The 16392-nt window shown below is 41.2% G+C and overlaps 1 protein-coding gene across 1 annotated transcript in view; it reads left to right on the top strand.

The window, feature by feature from the left end:
- The window catches only part of LOC115165600 (protein diaphanous homolog 1), a 43286-nt gene that overhangs the window by 7498 nt on the left and 19396 nt on the right, over positions 1 to 16392 (top strand). The window contains exons 9-10 of the mRNA XM_029718811.1: positions 13230 to 13341; positions 14854 to 14944. Coding sequence (XP_029574671.1) covers positions 13230 to 13341; positions 14854 to 14944 — 203 coding nt within the window. The remainder of the gene's footprint in view (positions 1 to 13229; positions 13342 to 14853; positions 14945 to 16392) is intronic.

Genomic DNA, 16392 nt, shown 5'->3' with positions numbered 1-16392 from the left:
AAAGTAAAGTAGAACAAAAACACATGAGAAATGGAAATGAGAAAAACACGAGAACGTAAGTACTGTAAGCTATATACAGGGTCAGTTCCAATACCATATTTACAATGTGCAGGGATATTGGAGTGGAGTGGCAGGGGTAAATATGTTTAGGGGTAAGGTGACTAGGCATCAGGATATACTGTATGATAAACAGAGTAGCTGCAGCGTATCTGATGATTGTATGTGAGTGTGGTCCCGTGTGGCTCAGTTGGTAGAGCATGGTGTTTGCAGCGCCAGGGTTGTGGGTTCGATTCCCACAGGGGACCAGTACAGAGAAGAAAAAAAATGTATGAAATGTATGCATTCACTACTGGATAAGAGCATCTGCTAAAATGACAAATGTAAAAAGTGTGAGTGTGCATAGAGACAGTGCAAAAATAAAATATAAGGGTCAATGCTGATAGTCCATGTAGACATTTTGTTAGCTATTTAGCAGTCTTATGGCTTGGGGATTGAAGCTGTTTAGGAGCCAGTTGGTGTCAGACTTGTTGCTCCGGTACCGCTTGCCAAACAGAAGCAGAGAGTACAGTGTGGCTCGGTTCAGCGGGGTCTTTTCACACCGCCTGATATAGAGGTCTTGAATGGCAGGGAGCTTGGCCCCAGCGATGTACCGTAAATTCCGGACTATAAGCCGCAACTTTTTTCCCAGGCTTTGAGCCTCGCGGCTTAAACAATGACGCGGCTAATATATGGATTTTTCCCGCTTTCAATTTTGTTTTCTCCAAAAAAACACATTCTGTGACGTGCTCAGTTTTTTGGCAGCATGAAGCTTTCATTAGACCAATGAAATTGCCGAACGGGTTAAGGTAAAACAACTTTTTTGTTTACTGTTTAGATTAAATCGAGCGCTCTCAAACTTCCCATCATTCTGATTACGGTAGTAATTTTGTCACCCTCATCATGGCAAAGACACAGAGAAATGCATATGATGCAGCTTCAAGTTGAAGGCGATTGATCTGGCTGTTGGAAAAGGAAATAGAGCTGCTGCACGGGAGCTTGGTCTTAATGAGTCGATAATAAGACGTTGGAAACAGCAGCGTGAGGAATTGACTCAGTGCAAGCTTACTGCTAATTTACATTTTTTGTTACAAGCCGTGTTTCGTTAAAGCCTATTTATTTTTGTTACAAGCCGTGTTTCGTTAAAGCCTATTTATTTTTGTTACAAGCCGTGTTTCGTTAAAGCCTGTGTAAAGTTAATTTGTTTCAATGTACCGGTAGGCACCTGCGGCTTATAGACATGTGCAGCTTATTTATGTTCAAAATATATATATTTTTTGTTAATTCAGTGGGTGCGGCTTATATTTAGGTGCGCTTAATAGTCCGGAAATTACGGTACTGGGCTGTCCGCACCACCCTCTGTAGAGTTATGCGATCGAGGGCGGTGCAGTTGCCATACCAAGCAGTGATGCAGCCAGTCAAGATGCTCTCAATGGTGCAGCTGTAGAACTTTCGGATTTGAAGGCCCATACCAAATCTTTTCAATCTCATGAGGCAGAAGAGGCGCTGTCATGCCTTATTCACGACTGTGTGCGTGTGTGTGTGTGGAACATTTTAATTCTTTAGTGAATTTGACACCAAGTAACTTGAAGCTTTGGACCCACTCCCCTACAGCCCTGTCGATGTGGATGGTGCGTACTTGACCCACCGTTTCCTGTAGTCCACGATCAGCTCCTTGGTCTTAATGATGTTGTGGGAGAGGTTGTTTTCCTGGCACCACACTGCCAGGTCACTGACCTCCTCCCTGCAGGCTGTCTCATCGTGCCCGTGATCAAGCCTACCACCGTCGTGTCATCATCACACTGGATGATGGTGTTGTAGTCCTGCGTGGACACGCAGCCGTGGGTGAATAGGGTGTACAGGACAGGACTATGCACACACCCCTGTGGGGCCCCCCGTGTTGCGTGTCAGCACGGTTGAGGTGATGTTACCTATCCTCACCACCTGGGGTCGGCCCGTCAGGAAGTCCAGAATCCACTTGCAGAGGCAGGTGTTCAATCCCAGGGTCCCAAGCTTGATGCTGAGCTTGGAGGGGACAACGGTTTTGAACGCTGAGCTGTAGTCTATGAACAGCATTCTCACATAGGTATTCCTCTTATCAGACCCATCAACATTATTTTCTTGCTGATAACAGATTTGTTTGAAACTACACGCAGTGCTTGATTACTGTAGTTGAGTTGTAAAAAATAAGTAACACCTTTTTGCAACCACCAGATGGTAGTACTTAATAGGAAACTCTATGAGCTTTACTTCGGTGTATTGACTCATTCTCCATCTAATCTCCATACCACATGTATTTGCTTGAGAAAAGATGCAAAAAATGTTGTACAGTAGCTACATAACAAGACGCAAGAAATAACCAACATTGAAGGATTAGGTTGAACATTGAAGCATTGGAATAGAATTAATGCTTTCAGACATTAGGAGATTTTTTTTTTTTAGCATTTTATTAATTTAGCAGAAGCTCTTATCTAGAGCGATTTACAGCAGTGACTGCATACATTTTCGGATAAACATCCTTGAAGAATAATGCTGCTAGTTTCAGTGTAGATACAGATATGGGTTGTCCTCCCTTGTGAACTGCACTGCATGTCTACAGGGGGCAGTCTGAGTCTATCAGAACCTTGGTAAAGCCATAAAAATAGAATGAATAGAACGAGCTTGGACCCGCTAACCCTGGCTTTTAAATGGGGATGCCCATTCTATACATTCTATTTCTATGGGTAAAGTTTCCATCTTTTTTCTTCTTCACTTGATGGCTTTGACTGCTGTTCAGTGGAGAATCAATTGTATTTATTTAACCTTTATTTAACTAGGCAAGTCAGTTAAGAACAAATTCTTATTTACAATGACGACCTACCCCGGCCAAACCCTAACCCGGAAAACTCTGGGCTAATTGTGCACCGCCCTATGGGACTCCCAATCACGGCCAGTTGTGATACAGCCTGGAATCGAACCAGGGTCTGTAATGACGCCTCCAGCACTGAGATGCAGTGTCTCGCTGCACCACTCGGGACCAAGTCTATGACTTGGCGTAGCTCAAGGCAACCTAAGACCAATGGATAAAGTGTGTGCATGTGGCGTGTGAGAATGAGGAAGAAAGATTTTAGAGAGTTCTCTTCTTGCAGGTCTTCGAAGTGGCACAGAAAGACTGAAGTGATACACGTGTGGTGCAGCAGAGAGGGTTGTTAAATGGCATCAGTACAAGTGTGCAGGCTGGCAACACAATTAGAGTATGCATGGCCATGAATTATGGATGGAGTCCTGTGCGATAGTTGCTATGTGCGTCTGTCATAGGATAGAACAGGATAGGATATACTCCAAGTGTGCTCCTCTCCTTTCTGTGCCCTGGAAAGTTGTGCTCTGACTAGGCAGTCCCATGTGGTTCAGTTGGTAGAGCATGGTGCGTGCCATGCCAGGGCTGTGGGTTTGATGTCCACTGGGGAGCAGTACGAGAATGTACGCATTAACTACTGTAAGTCGCTCTGGATAAGAGTGTCTGCTAAAATGGTGTAAATGTAAGGCACTGTGCTTGGTGACTACCGCCTGTGGGCAACTCCAGGTGATGCGTCTCTGCCGCTAGCATGAGAGAGGGAAAAGGGTGCTACACACACACACACACACACACACACACACACACACACACACACACACACACACACACACACACACACACACACACACACACACACACACAGAGAGATTATGCTTGCTTTAGATGAGCTCTGCATGCTCATCAGCAGGATCTCTGCTAACTAGCTGTTATCTATTATTTTCCTGTTGTACATGGACAGTGACAGTATTTTCTCTATTTATCCAAGGAGCTATAGCTAATATTGTCGCTGGATACATACAGTATGACTTCTATTAGTGTATTGTAAATTACAATAAATCATTTAGATAAATAATTAATGGTTATTATTATACGTAGTTATTACAGTATAACGGTTATGTTCTGCGTTTGCAATCATAACACTCTTATCCTTAATGACAAAGTGCTATGCATATAGCTTACAGTTTTACATTCAAACAGATGGATATGAACTATCTATATCCAGGTGGCGGTATTATGATGAGATTAAGAGCATTTTGCCTTCTAGCAGTGAGCTTATATGTGGTCTCTGTGGGCTATAGCCTGTCTCTATGCCACAGACAGGCTGCATGACAACACGTAGATAAGTGCAGGGGAGCAGGGGAGGCATGCAGGATGGTCATGGACAGGTGGTTCTGGTGTTGTGTTTGTCTTCATTCCTTCAAGAAAATATCTGAACCCTGAGAGGAGATAAACAGAACAGAATTACTTATTGTGGGTCTAATACTATGTAGTCAATAACCACTGCTCAGGTCATGACTCACTCTTTTTCCAGGTATTACCGACGAAATACACTGTGTTGGACTAAATTGATTAGAAAAATATTGAATATCAAAGAGTGAAGAACATTCTATATAGCTAGTTACAAATGTAGGATCTTAATTTGATCACCCTGTTGCAGGAGAACTTTCCTGCAATGCAGGACATTTTAAACTTGCAGTGTATTTCAGTTTTAAAAAGGCTTCTGGAGTTTGTAATTTCCACTTTGAAATTTCAGACTTGATTTTTCCTTATGAAAATGTTCAATTTATTATAATACACATAATAAATAACATGTCATGTTGCTGCTGGATTATTTTCCTGCTGTATCAAACTGGCTCAAATTAAGATCCTACATCTGTAGCAGAAGAAGATTACGTCAGTTGGATTTGCTCAATACTTTTATCTGTTTGATAGCTTAGAAGACTGCAATGGTCCGTTTTCTAAGAAGAGCAAAAAAGACTAGTTAACCTCATAGTATTAATACATTAGTTGTTTCACACAGAGAGGAAAACATCAGCAAGGCCTCACATTCAAATACCCCACTCAGTTTTAAGAGGAAACATTTTATTGTGCACTGTGTAGTGCCATCCCAGAGCTTGCCCTTCTTGTACTTTTAAACATGTGCTTAATTAATATGGTGATTGATTCGACACGAGAGCTCCCTAGTATGCTCTTATGTTAGCGTGTCTAATCAAGGTGGTGTTGAGAGCATTATCCAGTGTCTCATTGAGGACTGAGGGTGTTCCCCAAATGGCACCTTATTCCCGACAGCTCTATGAACCCTGGTCAAAAGTAATGCACTATGTAGGGAATAGGGTTCCATTTGGGATGCACAGTCAGAAATGACTGGATTAGCAATTAAAAGTACACCTGTGGTTCACTCTGCCCCCAGTGGGATACACTCTACATTTCTGTATCCTAATTTGTTAGGATAAAAAAGGCCAAGAGCAAATTAACAAGCAAAACTGTCTGTTTCTATAACTTTCTGTCAAAGCTAAGGCTAGGCAGCAGCATAGCAACATCAGGTAATTACTTGAACACTTCATCTTTAATAGAACATCACCGCTCTTAAAGGCTTAGTGCAGTCAAAGATGTGATTTTATTGTTAAAAATAAATAAATATATTTCTACACTATGATGTTGCAATAATACTGTGAAATTGTGAAAATGATGATAATGCCCTTAGTTTAAGAACCGTTTTAAAAGACCGCCTTTTTTTGGTGGGATGGCGTTTTGGCCTGCTTGGTGACATCCGAAATGGCTATTTTCTAAGGAACTATATATTATTTATAATAAGTGATACCTGGAGAACATCGGACCTCTCTGAAATGAAAATAAATGGTCCTCCCTTCAGTAAAATATATTTTTTACCTGACCCTCCCTGAACGTTTGAAAAAAACAAAAACAAGTGACCCTCTCCTGAACCCCAAATAATAATGAAAACATAAAGTGTATAGCAGAGAACATGCCTACCGTTTACCCTCACTCCTAGAACAGACCAGTGCATTAGATATGCAGTTTTAGAAACTGTTCTTGGTTTTGTAAGCATTACATGGCAAAGTAGCCAGAAGGTTGTAGAGTTGCAGACCACTGCAGACAAGGGTAGGGGTAAAAAGCACTGCATTAATCTATAATCTTATTTGCAGTTCAAGAAAAAAATTGCCTTTTATAAACGCATTTCATGCAATTCTATGTCATTTTACCTGACTGGAGACAACTAGAATATTTTGTAATACCACAGTAGGGCATGACAACAAATGAGCGCATGCTCCGCCACCGGAGTGCTTGTGATTTCTATACAGGGTATGGGTAAAAAACAGGATAGTCTAAGTTTAGAACAGTGCTAAAGTTGTTTATCAATTGTAAAAATGTTGTGCAACAGAACCAGTTACAATTGAAGTATCTGATCATCAATGATCAACTTCTTTTCATTTGGGAAACAATAATTTATCTTTTGTCTCTTCTGTGTTTCATCATTTTCCTTCAATTCACAAGAGGCTGAATGTATCTCACTGGAGAAAGCTTCTGAGCGAGTGAAACAGCGCCCTTCTGTCTGTATGTGTAGGCCATCTATCTGATGCTGTCTGGTCCAAAAGAGCATGACATTGTTGCCGCCCATAGTATTGAATGCAAGGAAGCCAGTGAGCATTTGGCCTCCCTTGATAAAAAAAGTACAAAATAATAGCCAATCAGCATTGAGCTAAACTGAGTGAGCTCAACTGTGAATGGTCCTGGCGCACCAAGAAAAAGTGTCAAGGGAAGCTAGTTTGGATATGGTGTCACTTCTATGAAAATCGTATTGAGAGCATACGTCATTGACAGAAGCAATTTGAATTCTTGCATCTTATTGTGTTGTTGTCTTCCGGTGGCTAGCTAGCTAAAATTGGCCTTTTCCTAAATTAGCCATGGATGGAGATAGGTATTTGGTCTTGTGGTTTTACTTAATTCTCCGTACTGGCCAATTCATACATTGTGCCGCTGGCCTGAGACGATGGAAGTTCAATATGTGGCTAGATGTAGAAGGCTAATGTTAACTAGCTAAAGTTGCCCATGAAAGGAAGTTAGGCTAGCGAACAACCATTTAGCCAGGTAGCCTAGGACAACAAAAAATAAAAGTGTGTACTGTCAGACAAAGTGATAGACCGTTTCGTCAACATGAAAGAGAGGAGGATGGCATTGGTGTTTCTCTACAAGTAGGGTGAGTCAACATGTTTTTTCTACTTACACAAACATGCACGCAAACACACCATCATATTTAGCTCATGTTGATTGGACAAAATCGTTTTTGGCATCTTTTAGTTGTCATTGTATTAGACTAAGCATCGGTGATGTTTAAATGTTGAAGTTGAAATGGTGCTGGAATAGTGGAGGCAGCTCTTGTTTTCTTTGCGACTTGCGGGAACTCTCCGTGGTTCTATATCAATAGTTGTTTAGTGGTCCGAAAATGTCAGAAACATTAACTTACTTGACCATTCTGTAGGTTAACTGTTTGTTACATGCAATATACTTTGTGGACATCACCTGACAGAGGTTGCTCTCTGGTTTAATTTATTCTGCTACTGTGTCTTCTTATTGTCTCGGCCTTTAGGCCTATATATCATGGTCGCAAGGCATATGGACTAACAGGTTATAGAGCAAACAACGCAATTATCATAACACATAGGTTGTAATATGGCTTTTTTTAACCCATGCAACACTAATGTTTGATTCCATGATATGGTTGTTAAAAAATAGATTTGCGTTGACTGTAATTTTTTTAATGTATTTCATTTTTTATTTAACCATTATTTAACTAGGCAAGTCAGTTAAGAACAAATTCTTATTTATAATGATGGCCTATCCCGGCCAAATTGTGCGCCGCCCTATGGGACTCCCAATCATGACCGGATGTGATACAGCCTGGATTAGGGCATGGGAGTACAAGAGCATCTGCTAGGCTAAATTAACATACTAGGTACTAACTGAATGTACTAACTAAGTCGCTCTGGATTAGACCGTCTGCTAAATGACTCAAATGTCAAATGTAAAAATGTAGGTATGCATAGCTCACCGCATGATCCTCAAACCAAAGACTGTGTCACGTCCTGGCCAGTAAAAGGGGCTATTTGTTATTGTAGTTGGTCAGGGCGTGGCAGGGGTGTTTGTTTTGTGTGGTTGGGTATTGTGGGTTTAGGTTCTAGTTTTCTTATTTCTATGTTTATCTAGCTTTTCTAGTTCTATGTGAGTTTTGTCAATGACCTCCAATTAGAGTCAGCTGGTTGTTGTTGTCTCTAATTGGAGGCCATATTTAGTTGTGTTTGTTTTCACTGGGTTTTGTGGGTGGTTGTTTCTAGTATAGTCTATGCACCTTACTGGACTGTTTTCGTCGTTTGTTTTGTATTGATTAAGGGTTTTCTTTAATAAATAAGAGGATGAGCACTTTACCCGCTGCGTTTTGTTCCCCCTTCAACGACGAGTGTTACAGACTGGCCAAACTCAAGTTTCTAAAAGTGAATTCAAAGGCAGTGTAGAATGACTGTACAGCCTAATATGGCATTTTTCAATTCATTATTATATAATTCTAAGTGATTATTTTTGAAAATGTCATTATATACAGCCTAAATGCGAAATATATAGGCATATTGTTGAAGTGATGTTGTTGATGTGTTGTTGAAATCATGAGTGATCCTGCCAGCCTGTAATGTGTCACAAATGCTTCACAATTTATTCCTTAAATGGCTATAGGCTTGAAATAATAATAATATAGCCTAAATAATACTTTTTTGTTCCTTAGCTAGCTTGCACCTGACTGATTTAGTGTTAGTATGTTTTTTAATAGCCTGTTTAAATGAACATCAATTGATAGTGACAGAATCACACATTACTTCCCAAGCAAAGTACATTTTTGTCTCCTTGGCTATAGAGGGTTGTAGCGCAGCCTCTGAATGTCATGTAGAGAAACCAAAGATATTCCATATGCATCAGAGTCTCGTCTTTCCCCTGCATTTAACAGCTTGTTTCTTGTATAAAGCATTGCGGAATAAAGCCTTGTTATAGATCACTTTATATAATCAGGTCTATCATTTATATGGTAACAAGAGGTAGACATATGCTTTTAGCCATTTTCTTTAACAAAAGCCACAATTCCCTCACATACGCTCTCAATTCGAGCCCTGGTTTTAACACACAAGCCCTTCACTGACACAGACATATTTAAGTAGTGTATGATGACTGAAGGAATTGACTGACAAAGTAAATGGATAGTAAACTATCATTTCATCTGTTAAACAGGTAGGCTTACCTCTTATTTTTTTAATAGGAAAAAATAGGCTCCAACGCAAAGCCCTCTTGTTGTTAGCAGCCTAAAGTCAAATTAAAATGAAGACAGTTTACATTAATTAGCCTACTTTCAGCACCCATGCCCTGTCTATCTCCGTGTCTGCTCCTTCATAGTATTGTAAATTACTTGAATATGGAGTATTGTGAGTTTACATACACCTTAGCCAAATACAGTTGAAGTCGGAAGTTTACATACACTTAGGTTGGAAACATTAAAACTCGTTTTTCAACCACTCCACAAATTTCTTGTTAACAAACTATAGTTTTGGCAAGTCGGTTAGGACATCTACTTTGTGCATGACACAAGTAATTTATCCAACAATTGTTGACAGACAAATTACTTCACTTATAATTCACTGTATCACAATTCCAGAAGTTTACATACACTAAGTTGACTGTGCCTTTAAACAGCTTGTAAAATTCCAGAAAATGATGTCATGGCTTTAGAAGCTTCTGATAGGCTAATTGACATCATTTGAGTCAATTGGAGGTGTACCTGTGGATGTATTTCAAGGCCTACCTTCAAACTCAGTGCCTTTTTGCTTGACATCATGGGAAAATCAAAAGAAATCAGCCAAGACCTCAGAAAAAAATTGTAGACCTCCACAAGTCTGGTTCATCCTTGGGAGCAATTTCCAAATGCCTGAAGGTACCACGTTCATCTGTACAAACAATAGTACGCAAGTATAAACACCATGGGACCACACAGCCGTCATACCGCTCAGGAAGGAGACGCGTTCTGTCTCATAGAGATTAACTTACTTTGGTGCAAAAAGTGCAAATCAATCCCAGAACAACAGCAAAGGACCTTGTGAAGATGCTGGAGGAAACAGGCACAAAAGTATCTATATCCACAGTAAAACGAATCCTATATCGATATAACTTGATAGCCCGCTCAGCAAGGAAGAAGCCACTGCTCCAAAACTGCCATAAAAAAGCCAGACTACGGTTTGCAACTGCACATGGGGACAAAGATCGTACTTTTTGTAGAAATGTCCTCAAGTCTGATAAAACAAAAATATAACTTTTTGGCCATAATGACCGTAATGTTTGGAGGAAAAAGGGGGAGGCTTGCAAGCCGAAGAACACCATCCCAACCGTGAAGCATGGCGGTGGCAGCATCATGTTGTGGCGGTGCTTTGCTGCAGGAGGGACTGGTGCACTTCACAAAATAGATGGCACCATGAGGCAGGGAAATTATGTAGATATATTGAAGCAACATCTCAACACATCAGTCAGAAAGTTAAAGCTTTGTCGCAAATGGGTCTTCCAAATGCATACATTTTCATACTTTTTTTCATACTGGTCCCCCGTGGGACATTTACCATGTTACCCTGTCATCACTGGATGTCGTATATCAGGATGATTTTGACACATTTTGTCATGTTAATTGTTACACAGACACTGACATTTGAATAGAAAATAACTTCAGTCTTGATGTGGCAAGATTAGAAATATCAGTCTTGTCACATTACATCCAAGGTAAATAAAAACATCAAGGGTTGTGACTGACTACCCACGATACCTGTACTTCTCAACACTCACTCAACACAAATGTTCTATAATATACTGCTCAAAAAAATAAAGGGAACACTTAAACAACTCATCCTAGATCTGAATGAAAGAAATAATCTTATTAAGTACATTTTTCTTTACATAGTTGAATGTGCTGACAACAAAATTACACAAAAATAAACAATGGAACTCCAATTTATCAACCCATGGAGGTCTGGATTTGGAGTCACACTCAAAATTAAAGTGGAAAACCACACTACAGGCTGATCCAACTTTGATGTAATGTCCTTAAAACAAGTCAAAATGAGGCTCAGTAGTGTGTGTGGCCTCCACGTGCCTGTATGACCTCCCTACAGTGCCTGGGCATGCTCCTGATGAGGTGGCGGATGGTCTCCTGAGGGATCTCCTCCCAGACCTGGACTAAAGCATCCGCCAACTCCTGGACAGTCTGTGGTGCAACGTGACGTTGGTGGATGGAGCGAGACATGATGTCCCAGATGTGCTCAATTGGATTCAGGTCTGGGGAACGGGCGGGCCAGTCCATAGCATCAATGCCTTCCTCTTGCAGGAACTGCTGACACACTCCAGCCACATGAGGTCTAGCATTGTCTTGCATTAGGAGGAACCCAGGGCCAACTGCACCAGCATATGGTCTCACAAGGGGTCTGAGGATCTCATCTCGGTACCTAATGGCAGTCAGGCTACCTCTGGCGAGCACATGGAGGGCTGTGCGGCCCCCCAAAGAAATGCCACCCCACACCATGACTGACCCACCGCCAAACCGGTCATGCTGGAGGATGTTGCAGGCAGCAGAACGTTCTCCACGGCGTCTCCAGACTCTGTCACGTCTGTCACATGTGCTCAGTGTGAACCTGCTTTCATCTGTGAAGAGCACAGGGCGCCAGTGGCAAATTTGCCAATCTTGGTGTTCTCTGGCAAATGCCAAACGTCCTGCACGGTGTTGGGCTGTAAGCACAACCCCCACCTGTGGACGTTGTGCCCTCATACCACCCTCATGGAGTCTGTTTCTGACCGTTTGAGCAGACACATGCACATTTGTGGCCTGCTGGAGGTCATTTTGCAGGGCTCTGGCAGTGCTCCTCCTGCTCCTCCTTGCACAAAGGCGGAGGTAGGGGTCCTGCTGCTGGGTTGTTGCCCTCCTACGGCCTCCTCCACATCTCCTGATGTACTGGCCTGTCTCCTGGTAGCGCCTCCATGCTCTGGACACAACGCTGACAGACAGCAAACCTTCTTGCCACAGCTCGCATTGATGTGCCATCCTGGATGAGCTGCACTACCTGAGCCACTTGTGTGGGTTCTAGACTCCGTCTCATGCTACCACTAGAGTGAAAGCACCGCCAGCATTCAAAAGTGACCAAAACATCAGCCAGGAAGCATAGGAACTGAGAAGTGGTCTGTGGTCCCCACCTGCAGAACCACTCCTTTATTGGGGGTGTCTTGCTAATTGCCTATAATTTCCAACTGTTGTCTATTCCATTTGCACGACAGCATGTGAAATTTATTGTCAATCAGTGTTGCTTCCTAAGTGGACAGTTTGATTTCACAGAAGTGTGATTGACTTGGCGTTACATTGTGTTGTTTAAGTGTTCCCTTTATTTTTTGAGCAGTGTATATCATTTATGCCATTTAGCAGACTCAAAGTGACTTACAGTCATGCGTGCATAACATTTTAACGTATAGGTGGTCCTGGGAATTTAACCCACTATCCTGCTGTTGTAAGCACCATGCTCTACCAGCTGAGCTACAGAGGACCACCATTTTCCTATTAAACATAATATAAGAAAATGATGGTCCAAGGTAACATAATTAACATGGAGGAAAGGAAAGTAAAAAGGACGGGGGGGATTTGATATATTTGTGGCGTGGTGTTTAAAATGACCTTGTAATGTAGGAAATACTTAAACATTATTTCTTCTTCTAGATGAGACCTCTTGCTTTGGCCCAGAGCAGAGTAGAATGATCAATACATATAGAAGCAGAGTGCAGTGAGCACCCCGCACACCCCTGTCAGATTAGGGCTTTTTAATTAACTGACGTCGACCTGTTAAATTAAGACGAGGAGAATAGCATAGAATCTAGCTGCATATTACTTCTAAAACCTTAACCTTGAACTGGGTGTTACTCAATCAGTGCATGAATCCATCCCTGACTGCATATCACAATAATTCCTTACCATATTTCATTTTAAAGTGTTTTAGAGTGATAGTGCACTACTAATGAATTGTTTTTCTCCCACCTCCTGCAGCATACACAGAGGTTGTTAGGTAAAACAAAAATTCCCATCAGTTTGGATTTGATAGAATACAAATGAATGCACCCCAAAGGCACTCGAGAGAGATAATTAATCCAAGCACCTTGTGTCTTCAGTTATTTCATTTCAAGTTGCAGGTACAGGAAAAAGAGTATCTCCTTGTCAAGAGTAAAACCATTCATGTGTCGTTGTTGAGTGAGTGTGTTGATTTTGTTTTCCTGATTATTCCCCCAGATATTTTCCTCAAAAGTTTCCATGTGCAGCCAGGAGAACTAAAGGACAAACTGTTCTTGGTTAATGAGGGTGAGGGAGGCTTCTCTGATGAACAGATCACTTCCCTGAGGAGGTAAGAAGGGATTACACATTCATGTTGCAGATTAATCTCGAATTTGGATACAACTGCAGTTGCCTGCATTGAGAAGAAAACAGATTCAGACTTGATGCAGGATTGTATCAAGTCCGATGCAGGGCAGCAGTATAACTTGTAAGATTTTACATGGTACATACACAAGACCAGTAAGGTTGCATGTTGGTAAAACATTAGGTTGTGTAAAACAAGTGTTACGAGTGCAGGGTACATACAGGGATCATACATACAGGAATAAACCCAATGAAGCCTATGAGACATGGCAAGTGAAGTCACTGCCAGCTCATGTGAGTAAGAGAGGCACCAGCAGTAGTCTCTATAGCGTTTGCTCTAATACTAAAGAGCAGATGCCAGAACCTTTTACCAGAGCAGACTACTAATAAAACTTTCATTGGTGAGGTATTTGAGGAGATAGACACTATTGAGTTACTCTCAGGGGTATAACACTGAAAGCCGGGTAAAATGCTTACCTCCGTCTCTACAGTTTACTCAGTGCTTTCTTTCGGTGAGGTGCTGACCTGATCAAAGAACGGTGATCTAATGTACCTCATAGAGGATTATATTTATTCTATGAAAACATAATATATATTTTAATGTGGCATCGCGTGGGCATCAGGAATACAATCTCTGATAGATACCACTCCCCACAGGGCCTCCAATATTAATGACATGCTGCTATAGCTCTATAGCTCCAATCCAGCGCCACATCCCAGGGCTCATGAAAAAGTGAATGTCTGGTTTGGAGTTGAAATACACTCAGATGACAGAGGACGGGAGAAAAAGAGATTCCATTTAGGTTCAAACTCAGTGCAAGTGAATGAATGGAAGGCCGTGGCTGGCATCAACGGTCCTGCTGCTTCATAGGAGCTGACGGAGGCCATCAGAGCTACTTGGCTTTTAATCACTCCCCTTTCTCTGGGTCACTGGAAATCAGCCTAGCATTATGGCTCTATCAGAGAAAGGGGGTATGGCATTGCATGATCCTAAATGGGACCCTGACCTATTTCCTTTATAGAGCACTACCTGGCTACCACTACTTGGTGCCATTTTGGATGAAGCCCGGATTGAGTGTCTTGTGAAAAAGTGTTTGTTGTATTTCACTTAATTTATGCATTGTAACTGAAAAGGTGACTCCTTTTTTTCAATTACCAAAGCCTCAGTGCCATTCAGACTATGTAGACAACTGATCAGTGCTGTACTGACTGACTGAGGGAGGCATTATATTTAGCCTGACTTATTATTAGACATTGAGGAGGAATGAAATGTCACACCGTATCGATAAGATGTCAGCTACTGTTTGAATCTGCAGCAAAGCAGAGCGGATCCACTCAACCCTAACATTGCTTATTGACTCTTATGACACAATCAAGAGTCTTATGACATGAAAAATGTCAAACTGGGATTTATGTTGTGATTTATGTTTAACAAAGACATAAAAAATAACATAACAAAGACATACATTTAAATATGTTAAATATGTTTCCTTTATAGATATGTACCAACCTCAGACGATGTGGAAATGTATAAATCTTACAAGGGGTCTGTGTCAGAGCTGCATGTTGTGGACCAGTACATGATGGAGGTAAGCATGCCAAGCTTTCCAAGACTAGGGTAATGCCTTACCATACCTACTTATCACACATGTCCTAGATAAACCTTAATGTTTGCCAATTTTGATTTTGTTTACATAAATTAAAAGAAGCTCTTACCGTCCATGTGCTGTGCATGCTTCATAAATGGATGACCAATTAAAGTCATTAAAAACACCTTGTGAATTTTAATGAGCGGATGTGATGGATCTACAAAATAAACCACATTTTTCAATTCCTGAAAAGGTTTAGTTCACCCAAATTACATAATGACACATTGATTTACTTACCCTGCAAGCAGTCTATGGACAAGTTATGACAGCAATCCATGCTTTGGTCTAGTTACCCTGGCACTGTTTCCACATGCTAATGTTTTAGCATTTGTTGCACAAATCCCATTCATGTCATGGGACTGATATTACTATTTTTCATGCATCACATTCAAATCATCCAAAAGTATATTACATTTATTGTGAAACTAAGTCACTTAGAGATTATTTGAACATGATGTGCGAAAAATGCTAATATCGGACCCATGACTAGAATGGGAATTGTGCCACAAATGCTAAAAAGTTAGTAAGGAAACCAATATGTAATTTTGTTGAGGTGTACCTTTAAAGTTTTTTCCAGGATGCTGATGTTATGTAATTTCTGCATCAATGATTTGCATGGTAATAATATGCATTTCTTCCTCTATGACTCCTCTTCTCCTTATGGAGTCCTGCTGTATCCTTAGTCACCTTTATTATCCTTCCCACATACTGGATGATGAGGCTTCCCACCTCTAGATACACTGTAAAAGTACCCCATGTGGTTGATGATGGGCAGAAGGGATGGCAGATGCGCCAAGAAGCAAGATCAGCCGGCCATGTTCTTCACACCATGATCTGACACCATGCATAGGGATATGTTGGGAGACATTGTGGCAGTAACACCTCTCATGGTGGAAGGGCTTAGCATCACAGTTTGTGTCCTCAGTTCACATGCATCCTGTAGTGTTTCCAAGGTTTTCTGGGTAAGAGGGGTTTTAGTGAGTCCCATATTTAACCTTTGAGATAAACTAAAAAGGGATGTCCCTTGTAACGATTTTCAAAGTAAAGTTTTATTTAGGTAGGTCATATGTATCAGTATGTTAATAAACGGGTCTTGTAAAATGTATATTACAAAATATTCAGCTACCTGCTGCCTGTAGTAGCTGAATAATTACTAAGATCAAGAAATAACCCCAAACCTAACATCTTTCACTAATCCCCATCAGACCAAGGCCCTTTGGCTTCTGGGGCCTAATGCATCTGTGCATGAACAACACAGTGTCTGGGGCCTGATGCACCTGTGCATGAATGACACACTGTTGCGTGACAACCCAGAGTGATTTATTAGAGGTTAGCAACCAACCCAAAGGTCGACTAGGCAGCTCAGCCAATCGTTTCAAGATGTCAAG

This window comes from Salmo trutta, chromosome 28 (assembly GCF_901001165.1).
Source record: "Salmo trutta chromosome 28, fSalTru1.1, whole genome shotgun sequence".
Classification (NCBI taxonomy): Eukaryota; Metazoa; Chordata; class Actinopteri; order Salmoniformes; family Salmonidae; genus Salmo; species Salmo trutta.
The sequence above is the reverse complement of the archived record's forward strand: the minus strand, read 5'-3'. Positions and strand labels throughout refer to the sequence as shown.